Source organism: Balaenoptera borealis (assembly GCF_965194805.1).
Source record: "Balaenoptera borealis genome assembly, chromosome: 13".
NCBI classification, from domain to species: Eukaryota; Metazoa; Chordata; class Mammalia; order Artiodactyla; family Balaenopteridae; genus Balaenoptera; species Balaenoptera borealis.
In genome coordinates, this window is record NC_138870.1 from 65860938 (window position 1) to 65881661 (window position 20724).

At 35.7% G+C, this 20724-nt stretch overlaps 1 protein-coding gene across 19 annotated transcripts in view; it reads left to right on the forward strand.

The window, feature by feature from the left end:
- NAV3 (neuron navigator 3) overlaps positions 1-19851 on the forward strand; it is a 1129181-nt gene extending 1109330 nt beyond the window's left edge. For all 19 annotated transcript variants that reach the window (XM_082351536.1, XM_082351537.1, XM_082351530.1 and 16 more), the window contains 6 exons: positions 3294-3448; positions 4484-4555; positions 5156-5352; positions 6289-6407; positions 10510-10713; positions 15271-19851. In XM_082351536.1, the coding sequence (XP_082207662.1) occupies positions 3294-3448; positions 4484-4555; positions 5156-5352; positions 6289-6407; positions 10510-10713; positions 15271-15390 (867 nt within the window). In that variant the 3' untranslated portion in view covers positions 15391-19851. The remainder of the gene's footprint in view (positions 1-3293; positions 3449-4483; positions 4556-5155; positions 5353-6288; positions 6408-10509; positions 10714-15270) is intronic.
- The last annotated feature ends 873 nt before the right edge of the window (positions 19852-20724 follow it).

Here is a 20724-nt window from a genome sequence, read left to right on the forward strand (position 1 = left end):
AGTAAAGAATATGTGGCCAACTGAAGCCACTTGGAATGTTAGGTGGGAAAAGATCAGAAAGCTGGACTTGGCAGATTCATTTTGAGTGTGTCTGGAGTCAAAATCAGAGATAGCAATGATCAATAGTTTTTATATAACTGCTATGTTCTGTGTATATTTTCAAAGCATGGGATTCATCTCATTATCAATGTCCATCTGATAGATAGACCTGTTTTTTTCTGCCTGATTAGATCTTGGACATGAAACTTCTAATGCTAATGTATCAGTACTTCAATCTAAGATTTTACCCCGATTAAGCTAGAGTGGGGATCATGAAGTGATTTCAAAGAGGTTTGAGAAAACTCAAGTTGTATGACCAAATTATTTGTGTATGGCTGTTTCTACTTGTGACTGGTCCATAGTTTTCATTAGATTCCCAAAGGGATCTACTACCCTTCTCAAGATGAGAGAGGACCACAAGAGAATCTAATGGCCCTCTTTTTCCAAAATCACCCAGTGAATCTTATTTACCAAATTCAATTCAAACTTCTCCCCCTCCCCTTCTGCCTCTCCCGCCCCCCATCACCTCCACCTCCTCCTCCTCTCCCCCCACCTCTCTCTCCCTCTTTTGATCTGTATATACTAAATTGCTATAATTGATCCCCCCTTTCTAGAAATTGTTCTGATTTTCATGATTATCATTCTCTCCTTGTCTCCTTCCTACCCTCTAATAAGCTGATGCCCAGTGCCTTTCACTGACTGTTTTTCCTTCACCTTCCAGTAAATGAAAATATTCCCCAACATTCTATTCTCTCCCACTTCTGTTCTCATCTGGATGACTCCCTTGTTTCAACTTGTATTGGCTCCAATTGGACACTATTAGCCGTGCCCACTCTTCCATATGGTAGGCATTTCTATTAGCTTACAAGTATGTTTTCATTAGCATACTAAATATACATGTTTAGAAATGCCAGTTTCAATTCTTGTATATTTGTGATGTATCTGTGAAAATATATCACAAATCCATCTTCTTTCATCCATCTCTATTACCATTACCCTCCCACCCAAATAAACACTCTGTCACTTACTTGGACTATTGCAATTGTTTACTAACTGCTTGATTTACAACTTGCATTAAATTCCCCTTCTCTCTCTGCCTCTTTATCCTTGCACCTCATGGAAATAGAATGTCTTCTATTCATTCATAATTCTTCTTCTTTCATAATTAAAAGCTGACCACATTAAAATCCTGCAGTGTTTCCCCACTGCTTTCTGCTCTAGGTCAAAAATCTTCCCATACTTCTACTATTCCTCTTGAGTCCCACAGTGTCTCTTGGCTTCAGCAATTTCAGTGTTCTCTTGACTGGTTCCTCTTCCTCCTTTGCAATGTACTTACCACACTTTGAAATCATGATTCTAACTACATCACTCAGATCCCCAGAATAGTCAGTGTTTCTTCACTGTCAGTAGGAAAAGTCCAGTAGTCTTACCAACCATTCAAGGTTGCAAACTTTCCTTTCCAATTTATTTACCAGTCTTTCACAAAACATATACTACTGGGTTTTTCCTACATGGATATCATATTTTTATGTTTCTGCCATTGTTCTTCTCCATCTGTGAAGAAAGCTCTTCTTCCATTTTTAAGCATCACAGTATTACCTAATCTTTAAAATAAAGGGTTAATAGCAAATAATACTGCCACCAGAAAGTCTTTCCCAGAAGCTACAAGTAATCTTGACATGCTCTGAACAAAATCTTTGGTGTATATTCTTTTGAGGTAACGTATGAGTTTTCACTGTGAATTTTAGTTATCTATATACATGCCTAACCTATTCCGGGCAGTAAGCATCTTGAATGCGTTTTCCATTTCTAATTAATCATCCTATCCTTCACATGTATGTTTCCTTCGATAAATAAATTTCTCTACCCTGGGGAAAACAACAACATATGAATGGTGCACATGTTTATATAGTAAAATCCAAATTCCTCTGCATGGATTCAAAGTCTTTTCGATTTCCCCTTTCATGGAGATCACTACTGCCACGGACCATTTCTCTTGCAAAAGCAGAACACCAATATTTCTCCCAACACATCACACACTTGTATCTTCCACCTCTTACACTTTACTCTTTATTCTTCAATTATACCTCCTACCCTCATGCCCTATTGTTCTATGAACCTTAAATCTGGATTAGATGCCTCTCTTTAGTTTTTCTATAGTGTTTTGTGCATTTCAGTTATCACACTGCCTTGAGACTCACTTGTTGGCCTGCCTTTCTATCAACTCTAATGCCTGAATATAGAAGTAATCTCTAAATCCTTGGTGCCAGAGTACCTGGCACATAGTAGGCGCTTGCTAAAGCTGTGTTGAAAGAGTAAAAAACTACATACTTATCATTTGGAATTCTATTCATTATTCAAGATCCATCATGAAATTGTTTTTTAACCCTGCTCAAGATGTACAAATTGAAAATGTCATTGTAAATATGCAAATATTATGGAAATGCTCTTACTGATTAGGATAATTCTAAGAAATCTAATTATATTTCTGGCCTACCCATCTGTGAGAGCAATCAGTGAACTGGTTATCATATTTAGATTAAAAGCTATTAGAAAGGAATAATATCTGTAAAGAACCAAGAAGCTTAATAAATGCTAAATGCTAATGTTAAGTGACCCAATGAAATATAACACATTTTGTCTGTTGTTATAAATTACAACAATTGCAAGCAGATAATAAATAAATAACAAATCAACCACCAACCAACCAACCAACCAACCAACCAACCACAGTTTTATTTGAGTCCCAGGGCTGTATTTTCAGATGCACCTCATCAAAATGAATTGGAATTAAAATATTTAAAGTCTTAATGGAAACTTAGGGGTGCCATTTTAGATTTAGTCTATACTTGAAATTATAAGGTTTGCTAAAATCCATCTTTATCATTGTAATACCAAAAACAAGAATGAATCTCAGAATTTGTGGTTTATCATAGGAGCTCATATCCAGAATTCTTTTTTTTTTCACTTTTCTTCCAGGGAGAAAACAACTGAGAAATATGTCCTTGTGTTTACAGCTTTATATTTACTTCAGGTGTCCTGTACTGGCTTTTCTCTTTCCTTTAAAAGTGTATCCTCTCAACATTGTATGTTATTTTGCTTTGTAAAATAAGGTTTTATATCAATGGAATGATCTGTGAGTTTTAATCAAAGAACCTGGATGGAAGACAAAATGTATCATTCCTAAACTATGAATTGCTTTCCATTGGTATAAATTTCTCATTGATGTATTTGTTTTCTTTATTTTTTTAAAGGAATTGCAACAATATCTAGCTAACCTGGCTGAACAATGCAGTGCTGATAATAACGGTGTAGAGCTTCCAGTTGTAATAATTCTTGATAATCTTCATCATGTGGGCTCTTTGAGTGATGTCTTCAATGGTTTTCTCAACTGTAAATACAACAAATGGTATGCTTGTGAAATATTTCGAGTGATAAGATATGAAAAAATGGTGATCAAATATGCATTCTTGTGCCTTTATACCTTTTAAGACGTATAGTGGATGCTATTGAGAAGCCTTCATTACTATTATACCATATTTCCAAAGAACCTCTACGTGTTCATTAGAACATCTACTTATTCATTTAACAATGGCGTCCCAGGCACTTTTATGGCAACATTATTTACTTGATGATGTTAACTTCTACAGGTATGCTGAAAGTCTGGGAGACCATTATCAATGATGGAATGTTTGAATCAGGGAAATTAAGAACAAGAACGAAGCTAAAGAGCTCTTGTTTCACTCTTAGTCCATAAAAGTTTAAATTCAACCTTCCTGTAGAAATAATTTTAATACATTCAGATATACCTCTCTCCACTAGTGATTCTAATTTTTAACTATTTACATGAAAGAAAGGGTTAAAGTAGGGTATAAAAAAAATCTGAAAACCCACTTAAGATTCACTATAGTATGGCCTCTAAAAAAGGACATATAAGAACAACAACATAAATGTTAGTTTTGATGGTGCAAGTAACCCCGTTATCTCTGCTAGAGATTTTTTAAATGTTAAAAATTAATCAGCATAAAATAAATATTGAAACAAGAATACAAATTCTTTCATGTTATTAAGAACCTTTGAAATAATTATGAAACAAAAAAAGTTAATGAATTAGATTATAAGCACAAGAATCATAAGATGTTGGAGTGGAGTGAGATCACTGTGATTATTCTGTCTAATCTTTTCATTTCATAGATGAGAAAACGTGGGATTAGAGAGGGAAAATGATTTGCTTAGGATGCCAGATCTGAAATTAGAACCCCAAATCTTAATTTCCAGTTCAGTGATCTTTGTCATTTTCCAACCTATCACTACAACATTACCCTTTTACAGCCTAATGTTAAAATGGAAAAATCCATATTTATCTAAATTGTTTTCTGAGACAATTTTAATGTATTAATCTCTCTTACCGTTAGTACATATAAATTTTCTTTTTTTTCCCCAGTCCATATATTATTGGAACAATGAATCAGGGAGTTTCTTCATCACCAAATCTAGAGCTGCATCACAATTTCAGGTGAAGATAAATTGAATTATTTCATATTGTCTCTTTTCTGTTTGCTTTTGGTTATTGCTTTTTCCATTTGTACATTGACAAATCCTGCCAGTGGTGACCTGGGGTGTGAAAATAATTCTCACTTCTTCTGACACTCTTTCTCAAGCAGACATTTTGTGATCCTCAACCTGTAATCAGAAGTGTTTCTTTCAAAAAAAAGAAAAAAGAAATGTTTTTTCTGCTGACTATGTCACTGGCTAAAGTAGAGCACTTTTTTTCTAAGTGTGAGAAATGTGAAGACAGTTCCTATTTCAGGATTTGTGATTCTCCTACAGAAGAGTGCTCAGCCTGTACATGCCCACTCACTGCTGTGACGCACATGAGCTTCTCTTTAGCTCAGGATGAAAAGTTAGTTACAGTATAGCTCTAATGCTAATAGACCTTCTCATCCCTGTGATCATTAACATATGGCCACCAATTAAATTAGGAACATTATTACTTTATATTGGAAAGAGAATCACTGTGGACTTAAAGTTTAATTTATATAAAAGTTTAATTTATATAAAAGTTTAATTTATATAAAGATTTCTGAGTTTGTATTTTTTTTCTCTCTTTTTGTAGGTGGGTGCTGTGTGCAAACCACACAGAACCAGTGAAAGGCTTTTTAGGCAGATATCTTCGAAGGAAACTGATAGAGATGGAAATTGAAAGGAACATACGCAATAATGACCTAGTCAAAATTATAGATTGGATTCCTAAGACATGGCATCATCTCAACAGTTTTTTGGAAACACACAGTTCTTCTGATGTTACCATTGGTGAGTTCCAAAATTGCAATATGCCATTTTCCAGGAACTACGTGTACGTGGTAAAGATGGCCAGATTGGCGGGCAGAAAATAACAAGAGAAGCTAATGTTTTTCAAGCTTCCAAAGATTTAAGTTTTCATTTTTTTTTTCCTTCTGAAAGCTTGCCTTCTTCCAAGCTTTGTATAAATATTTCTAATTAGATTCATTTTGTCTGACTATTATGGTTTACTAAGATTTTACTGACATCAAATAAGTTTAATAGAGACAAATATCTAAAAATCAGATAACCATTTGAAATAAATTGTATCTGTTTAGAGTACCTTTTTTATGCTAAAAACAAATATTAGTTTATGGCTCATATCAAATATAGTTGTGAGAGAAGATTTTAGTTAGAGGTAATTTAATTGTTTTACATTTTTCATGAAGACAAAATTGTTTGAATTATTTGTCTTGAGTTGGCATAAAGATGTTTGTTTTTGTATTCCTTCTTAAATTGCACGAAAAATATGTCCCTTTCCCATTGCGGTGGATCATAAAGACATACTCACTAAAGACACAGTGTAAATTAGAAAGAACAATTCTATATTTGTGATCAGAAGACCAAGGCAGAGACCCACTTCTGCAAATAATGACATATTTTATATTTGACAATTCATTCCAGCATAGTTTTGTCATTTGTAAAATGGGGCAGATTGACTGGATTATGACCTTTCAGGTTTCTCCTAATGCTAAAACGTTATGTTTTAGATTAAAGTTTTAGTGTAAAAAGAAAGGAGGGTCCTGGAGATTGGGTCTTCAGTGAAACACACTTTAATAATAGTCAAACTGGCCAAGATTATAATTTTCTAAGAATCCTATAAGAAACATTCCCCCCAAATGGTGTCTAAATATGGGTTTAGATTGCTACATATAATGGTTCTTAAAAATGTTATTTGTTTCTTCTCAGGTCCTCGACTTTTCCTTCCTTGCCCCATGGATGTAGAAGGTTCTAGAGTATGGTTCATGGATCTCTGGAACTATTCTTTGGTACCTTATATTCTGGAGGCAGTGAGAGAAGGTCTGCAGGTAGAGTACTCAATTTTCTTTACTGTTTTAAAAAACTAAGTGAAAAAAAATCGTCCTTTAAAAGCAAAAATAATTCATTTCTCTGAGTATTTGTGCAGAAAAATAAAGGCATGAACTATATAAATATAGTGGTAAAGTTTGAAAGAACAAATAGTATACACTACTTTTTTTCTGCTCTGAGAATAAATATGTAGGAGAAAGAGAAAGCACAGTTATTCCAACAACTACACACTGAAGGCCAAATTTATTGCCATAGGTGTTTACAGACCTGTTGGGTTTTTTTTTAATATTTATTTATTTATTTATTGGCTGCACTGGGTCTTAGTTGCAGCACCTGGGATTTTCGTTGCGGCACATGGGCTCTTTGTTGCAGTGCGCAGGCTTCTCTCTAGTTGTGGCACGCAGGGTTATTAGTTGCGGCGCGAGGACTCTCTAGCTGTGGCACATGGGCTTAGTTGCCCTGCAGCATGTGGGATCTTAGTTCCCTGACCAGGGATCGAACCAGTGTCCCCTGCATTGTAAGATGGATTCTTAACCACTGGACCACCAGGGAAGTCCCCAGACCTGTTCTTATTAGATAGCTAGTTAACTGCACAGTTCTACATCTTATGAGAAAGGCATGTTTTTATGGACCTTGATCATTTATTCTCTTCTTATATAATCTGCAACAAGTAGTTTTTGCTTATAGTTTCCTTGCTTTAGGATATTTCTTTGTTTGAAGCCCTTTAATGTCACATGTAAGATCCTTTACTGTTTATGAGAGTGCTCTAAATCTAAGGCATTTGACTTTTTAAAATCTATGGCAGGTTGGTTTAAGAGCACCCCTGCTGTTCCTGTCATCTACCTTGCATCGTGAGGCCCTGCAACCACCCCTTCTATTTACTCTTCTCTAAGAAGTCGAAATATATCACTAATAAGAAAACCCTTTTTCTTCAATAAAATATATCATCCCTTTTCCATCAGTCTTGATTTTTTCCTTATATTGAAGTTGAAATTTCATGAAATTGTAGAATTATAAAACTTACGTGTGAATATTTTAAGATTGATATTGTATACCAAACTTGTGGCAGAAAAATCCAGTCATCTTTACAATAACTTAGCTAAGATTTAGGCAGTTTTTTGCTTAGGCATCTCTATTTCTGGTTATCACAACTGCTGCTAGAATTAAGATATACTTCATGCTTTTCACATTTTGTCATCTGCAATACTGTGTTAAGTCTTTATTTTACTGTCTAAAAAAACTGGTTTTCTATTTTACTTCATTTCGCTTCCTTTTACCATCATGCTTTCCTCACCTAGTAGAAGGGCATGGCAGTGATTTAGAACTATCATATTATGAGGATGATCTGAACATTCAGAGGTAATGATCCTAGAGAATGCTATTAATTGGTTCTCATCCATATTTAAATAACTCAATTTCATATTTTTAAGGGTATAAGCCAAACTAGCCCCAGAAAGTGTCTCCAACAAAATTAAAGACTGTACCAAAGGTTTTTATTTTTCAAGTATAACATAGCACATGTCAGAATTCCTCTAAAACTATTATGCTATGTCAGATGTGAGTTGGGGCTCTTGATTTCAACCATTTTTACCAAAAAAAAAGAAAATATATATATATATATATTTATGAAAATGTATTTAAAATATTCACAGTCATAATTTTAAAATAAATATTTAAATGAATTATTTGTTCTCTATATACTATTTCAATATTAATAAACTATGATCCAAATCTTTATATATGAAATTCTCCTTATTTCCTATTCATTTGCTAATACCTAGAAAGAATTAGAAGCATTTTAAAAACTCAAAAACAATAATACCTAAAAATCCTTAGATCTCATTGTTTTAAGTACAAAGTATTTTTAATATTTAAATCAATATTATTTATAAAACACTGTCCTGAGAATTATCATACTATAAAGCTTCCATTTAAACAAAGGCATAATCACTAAGGTAATACCAGTTTCCCAAACTGAGAGATACTTCAAAAAAATTTTTTGAGGAGGGATAAAAAGATCTCAAGATTTTTGCTGTGGTTCTGGATGTTTAGTAGTAGGTTAGTGTGAAAGCTGGTTCAACCATGATGTAGGGAGTAGCTGGGGGTTGGTGGGGGGGGTGGTGGCAGGAGGCAGGAGGAATTCAGCACTTGGAGAGAAAAAGGAAAACCCTTTGGTGAGTAGAGAGTTCTCATTTCTACTGAAGGATATGCTGGAACAGAAGTCTGTTGGCAGATGATGTTCTTGGGATGGTCCATATTTGACTTCTGGAGGAACAGGAAAAAAAGGAATCACACGTCATGAACCATTTCCTTGGATCTCCTGGCAACAAAGAACCATGAATTGGAACAAGAGGTGGAAAAACAAAGCATGGTTGCAAAGATGAAAATCTGAGTTGAGAGGAATAGAAAAATCTCTCTTCAAATGAAGGCTGATGCTTTGATGGGGAACCGTATGGGGAATACCCTTTACCAGATGTTCTAGTTGAAAAAAGCACTGGTGATGCACTGGATTCCAATTTTTATTCTGATGATTCTATCTTTCTTGAAACGTCAACAATCAGATTATCTCCTTCTGAATGTTTAAATTTCATTTCTTTCAATTCTTCTTCTATAGCATCTATTTTACTCTGAAATATAGAATTGAGCCTGTTTAGCTTTTTATTGGTCACCCCCAATTTTGCTGTCCTTGGTGATTCTTTAAAAGGCTGGCATCTATTGATTCTACTAGACTTTCATATTTTTTTGGTAGCATTTCCTTTCCAAGGATTATACACTTTCCTTCAGTTAGTTTAAGTTGTATAGCAAGCTATGTTTTACATCCTCTATAAAGTAGATTTTTAACTGAGAGAAATTTTCTGCTCTAAAAGAAGAGAACTATTAAAAAAAAAAAAAGGAAACTAACCATTGCCACCCCTACCATCACCCCCTAAAGAAATGCACAGCTATCAAGACCTGAACTTTTTTTTTTTCTTAAGGCAAGCTGCCACAACGTCATACAACTTCTCCAGGAGAAACTCAAAAGACAGTTCCAAGGCAGCCATGGGCTTTCATGGCCTCAGTGTCCGCCATTTTGCTTTTGTCTCACTGAACCGCAAGAAGCCACATAGAACACTTCACACTGTGTTCTGTGCCATCCAGGACCAAGATGTGTATACACCTAGTAACCAGGATTGCTCTCAGTGGAATAGGAGAGTCCATTAAAGAACTAGCGTACCCATGTTACCGTCCTCTTAATTTTAACTTTTCTTTCTGTGCCCCTGTTGCTTATACTTTTTTTTTTTTTTTTTTACCAAGTCCCATCAACCTCTTTCTCCTCAGTGTGCCCTTCCCAGTTTGGTTTTGGCTTTGCTTTCAGCTTAAAAATTCTTTAACATCGCTTGGATTCATCTGCCCTCTACTCCACTGCCAGTATTTTAACCAGGCTTTATAATCTCTTTCTATTAACTTTCTCCCTCCATATGAGTTCTGACAAATCTTTCATTTCCCATGGTTTTCCTCTTTTACTAGTGGCCTTATAAAAAAATATCTAAAAAGAGTTTTAATAGGAAGCAGTGAGATTATAGAGGAAGTTAATCTGAGGGAAATGGTTGTCGGAGAAAGGATTCTTATTTTCAAGGAAAATTTGAGTAGAATGAAGTAGACAGAGAAAAGAAGTCTCTTTCATTCATCATCTTTCCAAAGTGCACTTTAGTAAAGAAAGCTATTTAGTGTCTAGCTTTTTTATTTCTCCATTACTGGAACTTTCCTTTCTCAATGATGAGCTTTCTTTCAGTTTGTAAAATTACTAACAAAGATAAATGTGGGCAGCCATTTCTTCATGTATTTAAAATAAAGCTCCCTCATGCTCTCCCCCAAATGTTGACAATCTATCCCAAATGTTCAGCTTTATTTTGTCTCTAGCTTTATTTTGTCTAGCCTTCAAGTTTTAAGTGAACTATAGAGAGAGATATACGTTTAAAATCTGGAAAATTGTGTATGGACACTTCATTCCCCTGAGTCCCATAAGAACTCAGTGTGCAAAGGAATCAATCAATTAGTAGTCACCTTTTGTACTGAATAGAAATGCATTTTATATGTGCTAAATATGTGATCACTTTTTAGATGTATGGGAAACGAGCACCTTGGGAAGATCCCTCAAAGTGGGTGCTTGATACATACCCATGGAGCTCAGCATCTTTGCCTCAGGAGGGCCCAGCATTACTTCAGTTGCGACCAGAAGATGTTGGGTATGAGGGCTGCATATCCACAAAGGAAGCTACAACCTCAAAGCACATTCCACAAACTGACACAGAGGGGGATCCCCTGGTAAGAAGCTTATAGTTTGATTCTTCCTGTATAATCTTGACTATAGTGTGTGGTCATTAGTATTTATGCATCAGAGACATTAGTTATCCTAGGTAATATTTGAAACTGTCCTGATATTGGTACTCAGTTTAAAAATTTTTACCTTTTGCCTACTTTCATTGGGTGAAACTCTTAAAATGAAAGACCAAACTCATATGCTTAAAAATAATCAAAAAAACACTGAAACCAGGCTGAACTCTGCAGCCATAATTTTTCTTTTATTATGCAGAAAATTGTGTAAATAAATCAATAAATTTTAAACATTCAGTACTCAATTCATTAGGTATGTAAGAGAAAACTGAATTTTGTTCTAAAATGAAAGAAACCAAAAGAATATAATCTAATGTATGCTTGAAGAACTAAAGAATGTTTTACATGTATCTGACTAAATTTAGAATTAGTCCTCTGTTGGCAACAGTAGAGAAGAATAAACTGACTTGAAATCAAAGGGACGTTATTCTCTGCCTTGCTCAGTTTGCAATCATGGAAGGCTTAATATAAGTCAATAAAACTCCAAAGTATGAATACTCTGAAAATATTAAGTACATGATGTTCTTAGTAAAATGACTTTTTTTTTGTATGTATTTTTTATTTTTAGAGATGACTTTCCATAGACTGGTATCAAACGTAATGTGTTTGTTAGCTTACCATTCTCTGACTAAAGGGATCACTGGGAAACCAATACAGAAAGAAGACATGCTGAGATAAAGGTTGTTATGTTACTTAAAACAAACAAAAAAGGAAATGATTAAAATCATAATCTATAACTGTACCTAAAGACAGAAAATGACTTGCTGTCTTGTGGAATACCCTTATACCAACAACCCTGACATGTATATGTCGTCATCATTTCAGCTGATCATTCTGAACATTTTGGGGTTTATATGTGAACCATCTGATGAAGTTTCATGATTTTTTTCCCAACGAAATGCACACACACAGAAGATTTTGCATACTATTTCGAAAAGTTCCATAAAGTCACAGAGATATATACATTGACCTACTTAGAGCCCAGGGTTCTCTTATTTAGGACTTTTGGTCTAGGCTATAAACTTCTTAAGGGCCTGGACTTGTATTTTTATAACAAGTATCTGGCCCTTTAGCTCATACGTAGCTAGAAATCAACAGTGGTGGTGGAATTGGTTTGAATTCTGCATAATTGTGAGCAGACACTAAGTAATTCCTGATAGAATGATTAAAATGTAATAGAGTAAAATTAAGCCTTAGAGTACAAATATGGGTTATTTCCTCTGAATTTTTTTTATAAATTCCAGTTCTCCCTTTGCAGTTTTTAATACAGTTCCAGATAAAGGTGAGGTGTTAAAAGGTTTGTTTTCAGGGTTACTCTACAGAGTATGGGACATTTACGGGATGTCCTAAATTTTCCCAATTCCCATAGTCCTGGTCAGCTAAACCCATTAATCACTCCTTTCCCTGGCTCAGGATGCTCTTGTCTTCTAGTATGGAAAAGAGATCAGGATCTCCACATTCTGAATGAGAATCTGGGTAAAAAAAATCTCTGATTCCTAACCTGCTGTTCACCTAAACATCTTAAGGAACAAGGGGTTATGATATCTGACATGTTAAATGACAAAAACCTTATCATCTAAAAGTCTTTGAATTAGGCACATTCTGATAGAGAAGTAAGTATCTCTCTGCGTTTATTGCTCTATATTTTTGTAATTATTGACATAAGGTAAAAACATATTTGCAGTCCAATTAAATCAGAAAAAAATCTACTATTTAATGTCAGTAATATATTTTTGAATCTGAACAAGGATGCAAGTGTTTGGCACATCTTACAGTGTTTAAAAATATAATGTGTATTCATCATCAACAAACTCATTAATTTCATTCATTCAGTAAATATTAGTAAATAATAAGTATGTACTCAAGGCAAAGACCTGGTGATCAGAAAATAAATAAGATCTCATTTCTGATCTTAAGAAGTTCACAGTCCAGCCATGGAGAGAGACATGTATATATATGAATTATAGTAAAATAATGATAGAAGTATATCCTAGATAGATATATCCTAGATAGAGTTGCGAGTCTGTTGAGGAAGTGATTAGGAGAAAGCTCCAGAGGAGGAGAGGCTTGAGCTAGGTCTGGAAAGATGAATAGAAATTCATCATGGGGTTGGGTGGAGAAGACCCAAAATTAAGAAAATAGCACGTGAAACGTGATGGAACAGTACAGTAAAAATAATGAGTTTAGGGAGCTGTATACAAATTGTTGGGATTAGAACAAAAGGGACGGGAGGAATTACAGCTACAGAAGTCTGCAACTGTAAAATCATGTGAAGCCTTGTTTGTCTTGTAGGAAGTTAAAATTTTATCACACAGACAATGGGGAGCCACCAAAGGTTTTTGAGCAAGGGACTTATCTCATTAGATTTGCAGTTTATAAAGATCACCTTGATAATAGAATAGAGGGCAGATTAAAGGAGAGAGGATGGAGGCTGGGAGACTAACAGATGTGTAAATACCAGGGATGATAAGGACCTATGGAGGTGTTACAAATGTAAGACATTATATTTCTGACCCTGGGTATGGGAAAGAAGGAGGGGGGAAGAGAGGAAGGAAGTACTTTTGTAGAGAATAATGATCTATCCGAGTGACTACTGAATGGTATGGAACCTTACCTCCCTCTTGTAATCTCCTTTGACTTGAATGTACAAAGCAACCCTATGAGAAGGCAGAGTAAAGCCTTCATATGTATTTATTATGAATCTGAGATTCTGAACTTATTCTAATAGAACGTATTTACTATATGGCACCATTTTCAAAAATTAAGACTTTAATAATACTGTTATTACACGGTAAAACTTTTACAACAGTCAGCATTCAAGTGATTTCAAACATTTGTGACTGAGATAGAAGCACAACCCTTGAAATCATTTCTGCTCTTGGAAGGTGCTCAAAACACAGTTCTCTTTTACAAATCATCTTCACCCAGATGCTTGAATATACAGCCGCTACTAATAAGGGAGGGATTGACAAAAGAAAGGAAAAAGGGAATATGAATGTGCATGAAGGTAGGGGTGTGTGTGTGTGTGTGTGTGTGTATGCACTCAGACGCACGAAAGAGACAGAGAAACAAAGAAGAGAGGAGAGAGAAACAGTATATTGATGGAGACATTTAGCTTTTTGACTCACTGGATTTAAGAGGTTATCACCAACTACTTTAATTTCGTATCTTTATGTAGCTAGTTTAATAAATTCAGGGAATTAGACAAAAAATTATTTTGAAAAATATTGTCCTGAAGAATATTAAAATGACTTTAAAATATGCTATAAAATATGCTATAACTGTAGCTTCTTCATCAGAAAGGCATCCTTGCTGGAATTGGTAATTACCAGTTTGTCATTTTATTTCACAGGTGTTTTTTGAGCACACATTTTACGCTGAGCATACAAGCATGCAGAGCCTAACATATGACTAAGGAATCCTTTTTAGATTTCTCCTTTCTTTGGGATCAGATTCCCTATATTTCTGAGTTGGAAAAAAAAAAAAAAACAACTTTGATTACATTATGAAATAGCAAAGTTAGCGCGCATTAAACAATACAAAGATTATTACAATTTACAGAAACCCTTGATAAGAAAACAACCCTCCCGAAGACATGTGCCATTTTTTCTGTGCTTTCTAAAACTGTTGAACCATTTATTCATGGTTCACTTTTAAACAGTCTTTCTTTTTCCATCCCTACCAGTGGATCTGCAGATCTATCAAAATCCAAGCAAGGTGGCTGCCTTTTATTTTCTAATACATGGAAATGCTAGCTGTCTTTCTCCCCAGCTGCTTTCATGCCTACGTCCCTTTTATGAGAACAAACATTGCCATTGTCCTATAAGGCTGGGAAACTTGAGACAGCCGCTCTTGTTCCAGAAGGTGGTTTTAGTTTTCAGTGAGATATCCATCATATTTTAGCCAGACATTCAACAACCACAGAAACTTGACAGTGATTCTTCCCTTCTCCCTCTTCCAACGTTCATGGTCGGCTTCATTTGGTCACCTCTCGAGGTCAGCTCCTAAGCAGCAGATGGAGGGGCTCCATTCCACTCCATCCCCACCTCCTCTCCAGGGACCGTGTCCGGGAGCCCATGCGTGCGTCTGCCTGTAGGAACATTCAGGACTTTCAGTTGTCATTCAGTGCTTTCTGCTTCTCTCAGCCAAAAAGCTGAGCAGCTTGGTGTACTCTCCAGCCACGAGCCCAGATGTCCAGCTGTGATACAGTTTCCTTTCCAGTCTCCCTGCTGGAGCTGTATTCATTTACAACTGCAAATCAAAGACTTACCCGGAGGCCCTATTTTGTCGTTATGGTTTGCTGTTGTAGTCATGTTCGGGAGAAACAGTGTAGGAGCCAGGGGCAACTAGTAAAAATCTAAAATTTTTTTCCGTTTCCCTTGGAGGGGATGAGATGGGTCGTCCGTGTGGCTCGGGGCCGTGTGTTTTCTGGGACTGGCTTCCTCGATGCATCATCGCCTCCATCGATGTCTCTTTTTCTTCCTTCAGATGAATATGCTAATGAAACTCCAAGAAGCAGCCAATTACTCGGGCACACAAAGCTGCGACAGTGATAGCACCAGCCACCGTGAAGATGTTTTGGATTCGTCTCTTGAATCTACCCTCTAGAGGGTGAACAAAGTTAGGGGAAAAGACTATGCTTTAAAAAAAAAAAAAAAAAAAAAAGGTTAAAAAGTAAGGTATTTTCACTAAACCACTGCCAATATGAAAGCGCCCTGACCCAGGGCCGTGGTCTCCAAGGAGGCAGTAGAACTAAGTTTGAACCGCCAAGATGCTAAATTGACACGGAAGCGTAACTTGCTTTCCTTTCTAGGCATTTTTATATCCGTGGAGTGATGTAAGGCTCCATTACTCAACTGGAAAGGACCCTAATGACAGGGCAACTGAATAGATTGCACATGGGATTAGCCAAACTGGACTTTCTGTTTTTCCTCTTTAAAAGTTTACAATGCAGACCTTTTTTTTGTTGTTGTTCCTTCCTTTGGTTTCCTCTGAGGGGCTGTTCTCCCCAAGCAGGGTCCATTCTTCTGATCCTTCCAAGCTCCTTTGTGCCACATGGTGCTGGTCACGGAGCCCCAGTAGTGTTTGTGTTGTGCGCTCACCCCATTTCCTAAATGAAGAGGCCAGGCCTCCGCAAGCACAAATGGAATTGTGCAACCCCCAGGGAAACACTGCTGTGACAAGCTGGAGAAGTGCCAGTGTCATTCAACTGCCATGATCACAGGATGTGCTCCACCCTCTTTTTAGTGTCTGAGTCACGGGTTTGAGAAGGTGGTTTTTACCACCGTGGTCTTTTTAAACCACCTGCCCACTCCCTTAAAAAGAGTTTTATACCAATTATTAGTCAACACTGATAAAAGGCTTTTTTAGGGCTTTATTTGTTTGAGCCTTGTCAGTGAAAAGAAGCAACATTTCCTATGGTGCTGTCTCACTGCCTTAAAACCAATTTCTACAACAGTTTAACAGTTGGTTTAAATCCTGAACCATTGGTAATTGCCACTGTCTTTTCATTTACAACACCGGTTAACGCAGTAGCCATCTCTCTCTAGTTTTGTGTTTGTTTTTTGAAGAAATGGATAGGAGAAAGATCAGTATTTTTACCTTGTGAATAGATTGCTTTGCCTCTCCTCCAAAATACTCAAGTCAACCCAGAAACCCTCTTTGACTGTCACTTCAAAGCGAAGCCATGTGGCTAAATTTCATCCAGCTCTAGGGGAAAGAGTTTCAGAAGGCGGGAGATTGTGATTTCTTATCCAGCAGAGCTGGAAGCAGTAGATGCAGCATGAGCACAACGATTCCGCTTTTCTCCCCTATTCTTTTTTTTTTTTTTTTTTAATTATTACGAGTTTTGAGCATGTTGTTTTGATGGATATTGTTGTACATGAGAAATTCAGCATTCGAGAACACTGATGCAGTGAAGTCACTGTGGATGAGGAAGCGTTTATACTGTAAAAGGACGTTAGATTTGCACAGTCTACTGGGTAGGTATTGTAAATAATCATTTTAAAAACTTGCACAAATCGAAACAAACACACACACAAAAATTGTATTTTATCCTGTGGATGTTAAGAGATGTTTCACTTGCTGAGATTTCCTGTACATTGCAAATACAGAATGCAAACCCTCAACACTGTTATGATCTGGTGTGTTTGTCCTGTATTTACAGTTGTGATGACCATGCAGGAGCTATCAGTGCTAGAGTGAGCATGCTTCAAAACTGTCCATGAAGCCAATCCATTTTCGGAAAAGTAAAAATGTCTGAAAGTGCATCTGTCGTGGCAGGCTTTCAAGAGAGTGCATGAAAACTGATGGGAGTGATTGGAGGAGTTCCCACCACACACAGGGGACAGGTTTGAAATTTATCAACCCAAGGGCTAGGCCATGGTGTAGGCTTGTCCCATGCACGTGAAAATGTGCTACTTTCAGGACGTGCAATTGGTGCTACTCTCTGTGACCACCCACGGGTCAGTTGCTGTAGAACAATAACAACACGAGACATCTGTGCAGTTGTCAGAATGTCACTCAGTCTATAGGTCCTCCACGGTGCTATTGCCCTAAGGGAAATCGGAACTGAATTTATGCACATAGAATGGTCACCCTGACTACGAAGCCTCAAACGTGGATCACATCTGTGGTGAAGCATCAATATATGTAGCTGGATGAGTGACTAGTGGCCCTTGTATAATATGTGATCTAAGAAAATTGCTAATCTTTCCCTGCCGTTTTGAGAAACACAGTCCAAACACGATCATAAACAAATTCCTGCAATACATCCCAGTAGGTCCGCCTAGTTTACAACTTAAACTAGTTTGTGAAACATTTGTCTGTATACATTTTATATTTTGTACATTTTTGATGTAACATATCATGTAAATAGAAACAGTGAAATAAATCATCTGAAAAGTTTTGTAGTCTTTGTAAAGCCCCGACAACAAGTACTTGGTGTCAGTGGACATAACTGGGTGATGTATTTTCTATTGGTTGATTGTTCCTCTAGCTTGTAAACCAGCTTGCATATATTTTTTTGCAAATGTGCACCCTGTATCTGTCTAAATTATTACTTTGCCATTAAAGTGGAATTATTTATTGACAACAAGGTGTGGCGTCTATATATGGAGAAAATTGAATAATTATGCACCGTAAGTATCAAGCTTTAAAATGTTGCTTGTACTATTAATATGCCATAAATAGGGATGTATGTGAATTTTTATTTTTCATTTCTTGTAGAAAGGACCTCATAGCTTTTAAGTAAGGAAATAAATTGAAGGCACTAGGTATATCTTTTTAAATGAAAAGTATTTATTCAGTGAATATTTTTAGAAAAGTCTGACCAGTCTACCTAAATGGTTATAAAATAAGCATTCATATAAAATAAAATGTTGATATTCACTTAATTATTTGTTTTTATTCCATTAACTCTTTTTTTTAAGCTTTTAGCTCTAAAGATGCTTTTAACATAAAATATTTTTTCTGGTGGTACTTTATTTTTAATAGAGATTATAAAAAGAAACGGAACCCCGTTTAAAATGAGAATTTTTTTCAAAGCACCTCAGTCTCCAACCCCAGTAATTGGAATGTTCATTTGGGTACTCTAAGTAGGGTTTTAATTCTAAAAACAGGAAAATTAGAACAGTTATTGAGCAAAAAAAAATATATATATATATATATATATTAGTTAATATGGGTCTAGTATCCATAATGGATTAAAATTTAGGAGATTGGGAAATTTCCACAATTCATCTTATCCAGATAAACACTGAATTAATTCAAAACTGGAACATAATTCTGACACATGCAACATCAGGCTGCATAAGTGTGAATCCCAACACTGTCATTCTTCTCTGTGTGACCTTGGCCAATTTACTCACCCTCTTTATGCCTAGTTTCCTCACCTATCAAATGATGATCAGAATAATACCCATTTCTCAACAGATTACTGTGTTGTTCAGGGGTCAACAGTATTTTTTAAAAAATTTTTAAGAGTGCATCTTTTAACCAAGTTTTCTCATTTATAACATGGTGGTAGTAATAGTACCTACCTCATAGGGCTGTTGGTAGCAGTGAGTTTAGATCTGTAAAGCACTTAAAACAATGCCTGGCACTCAGGAAACTGAATAAATGCCAGCTGCTGTGTTAGCACTGCCATTATAATAAATTAATAATGTCAGTAGTGTAACAAATACTCTCAAGATTCAATTTGTAAATGTATTCATGGTAATATTAAAGTCTTATGAAAAGTAAGTCTTTCATCCAGTTTCCTAATCTGTAAAATGGGATAGTTATAGTATCTACTCATAAGATTGCTTTGAAGATGAAATATTTTATTTATTTATTTTAGATATTTTCAATTTTTTTATTTTTACTTTTTAATTTTGTTAGAATATAGTTGAGTTACAATGTTGTGTTAGTTTCATGTATATGGCAAAGTGATTCTGTTATACATATATTCATTCTTTTTCAGATTCTTTACCCATATAGGTTATTACAGAATACTGAATAGAGTTCCCTGTGCTATACAGTAGGTCCTTGTTGGTTATCTATTTTGTATATAGTAGTGTGAGTATGTTAATCCCAAGCCCCTAATTTATCCCTCCCCCCCCCCCCCAACATTTCCCCTTTGGTAACCATAAGTTTGTTTTGAAATCTGTGAGTCTGTTTCTGTTTTGTAAATAAGTTCATTTATATCTTTTTAAATTAGATTCCACATATGAGTGATAGCATATGATATTTGTCTTTCTCTGACTTACTTCACTTAATATGATAATCTCTAGATCTATCCATGTTGCTGCAAATGGCATTATTTCATTCTTTGTTATGGCTGAGTAATATTCCATTGTATATATGTGCCACATCTTCTTTATCCATTCCACTGTCAGTGGACATTTAGGTTGCTTCCATGTCTTGGCTATTGTAAATAGTGCTGCAATGAATGTTGGGGTGCATGATGGGTTTTCTCCAGATATATACCCAGGAGTGGGATTGCTGGATCATACGGTAGTTCTATTTTTAGTTTTTAAGGAACTTCTACTGTCCTCCATAGTGATTGTACCAATCTACATTCCCACCGGCAGTGTAAGAGGGTTCCGTTTTCTCCACACCCTCTACAGCATTTATTGTGTGTAGACTTTTTGATGATGGCCATTCTGACTGGTGTGAAGTGATACCACATTGTACTTTTGATTTGCATTTCTCTGATAGTTAGTGATGTTGATCATCTTTTCATGTGGTTTTTAGGAAGATGGAATGTTTTAAAATACAAGAAGCACTCAGAAAAGTCTGTCACATCTTAAGTGCTATATGTTGGCTATTATTATTACTCAACAAATGTTTATATTATACACCTAGTATGTGCCAAGCAACTTTCTTAGGCATCAGAATCATTGAGACTCAGGCCACAAACCTAAGTGACTTACAGTTAGTACAATTGGGTCTCTGCTTCTTATTTTGATGAGTACCTAAGCTCTCCACTAGAGAGTGACCAATGAGAAATCCAATGAATAGTAGCTAAAAGATATTCAGACAGTGGTAGAATCAACAATACCAGGGGATTATGTTTAAATTTGGAGAAATTCAAATACCTTTATTTCAGACTTTTGGACTTTAATGTTAAAAAAAAAAATCACAGTATTTTTATAAGAAATAAGCCACCTTAAAAATTGTCTAAATCTATGTCTTTGATCAGTTAAGACGTTTAAAAAGCTTCAACAGTGTTTTGCTTGCCGGGCGGGGGTGGGGGAACCGACTGATGGGTAAAATATTGCATTACTGAATTCAATATTAATTTTTAGTTCAGTGAAGATGATTTGGATAAGTAATCGTTGGAGGCTCTCTTCTCCACATGAAATATACATTATCTCTTAGTTACTCAGGAGTTCATCAGCAAGAAAACAAATTTATAGAAATTAAACATAGCACTTTCTGAACTAGAATCTTATTAGAGAA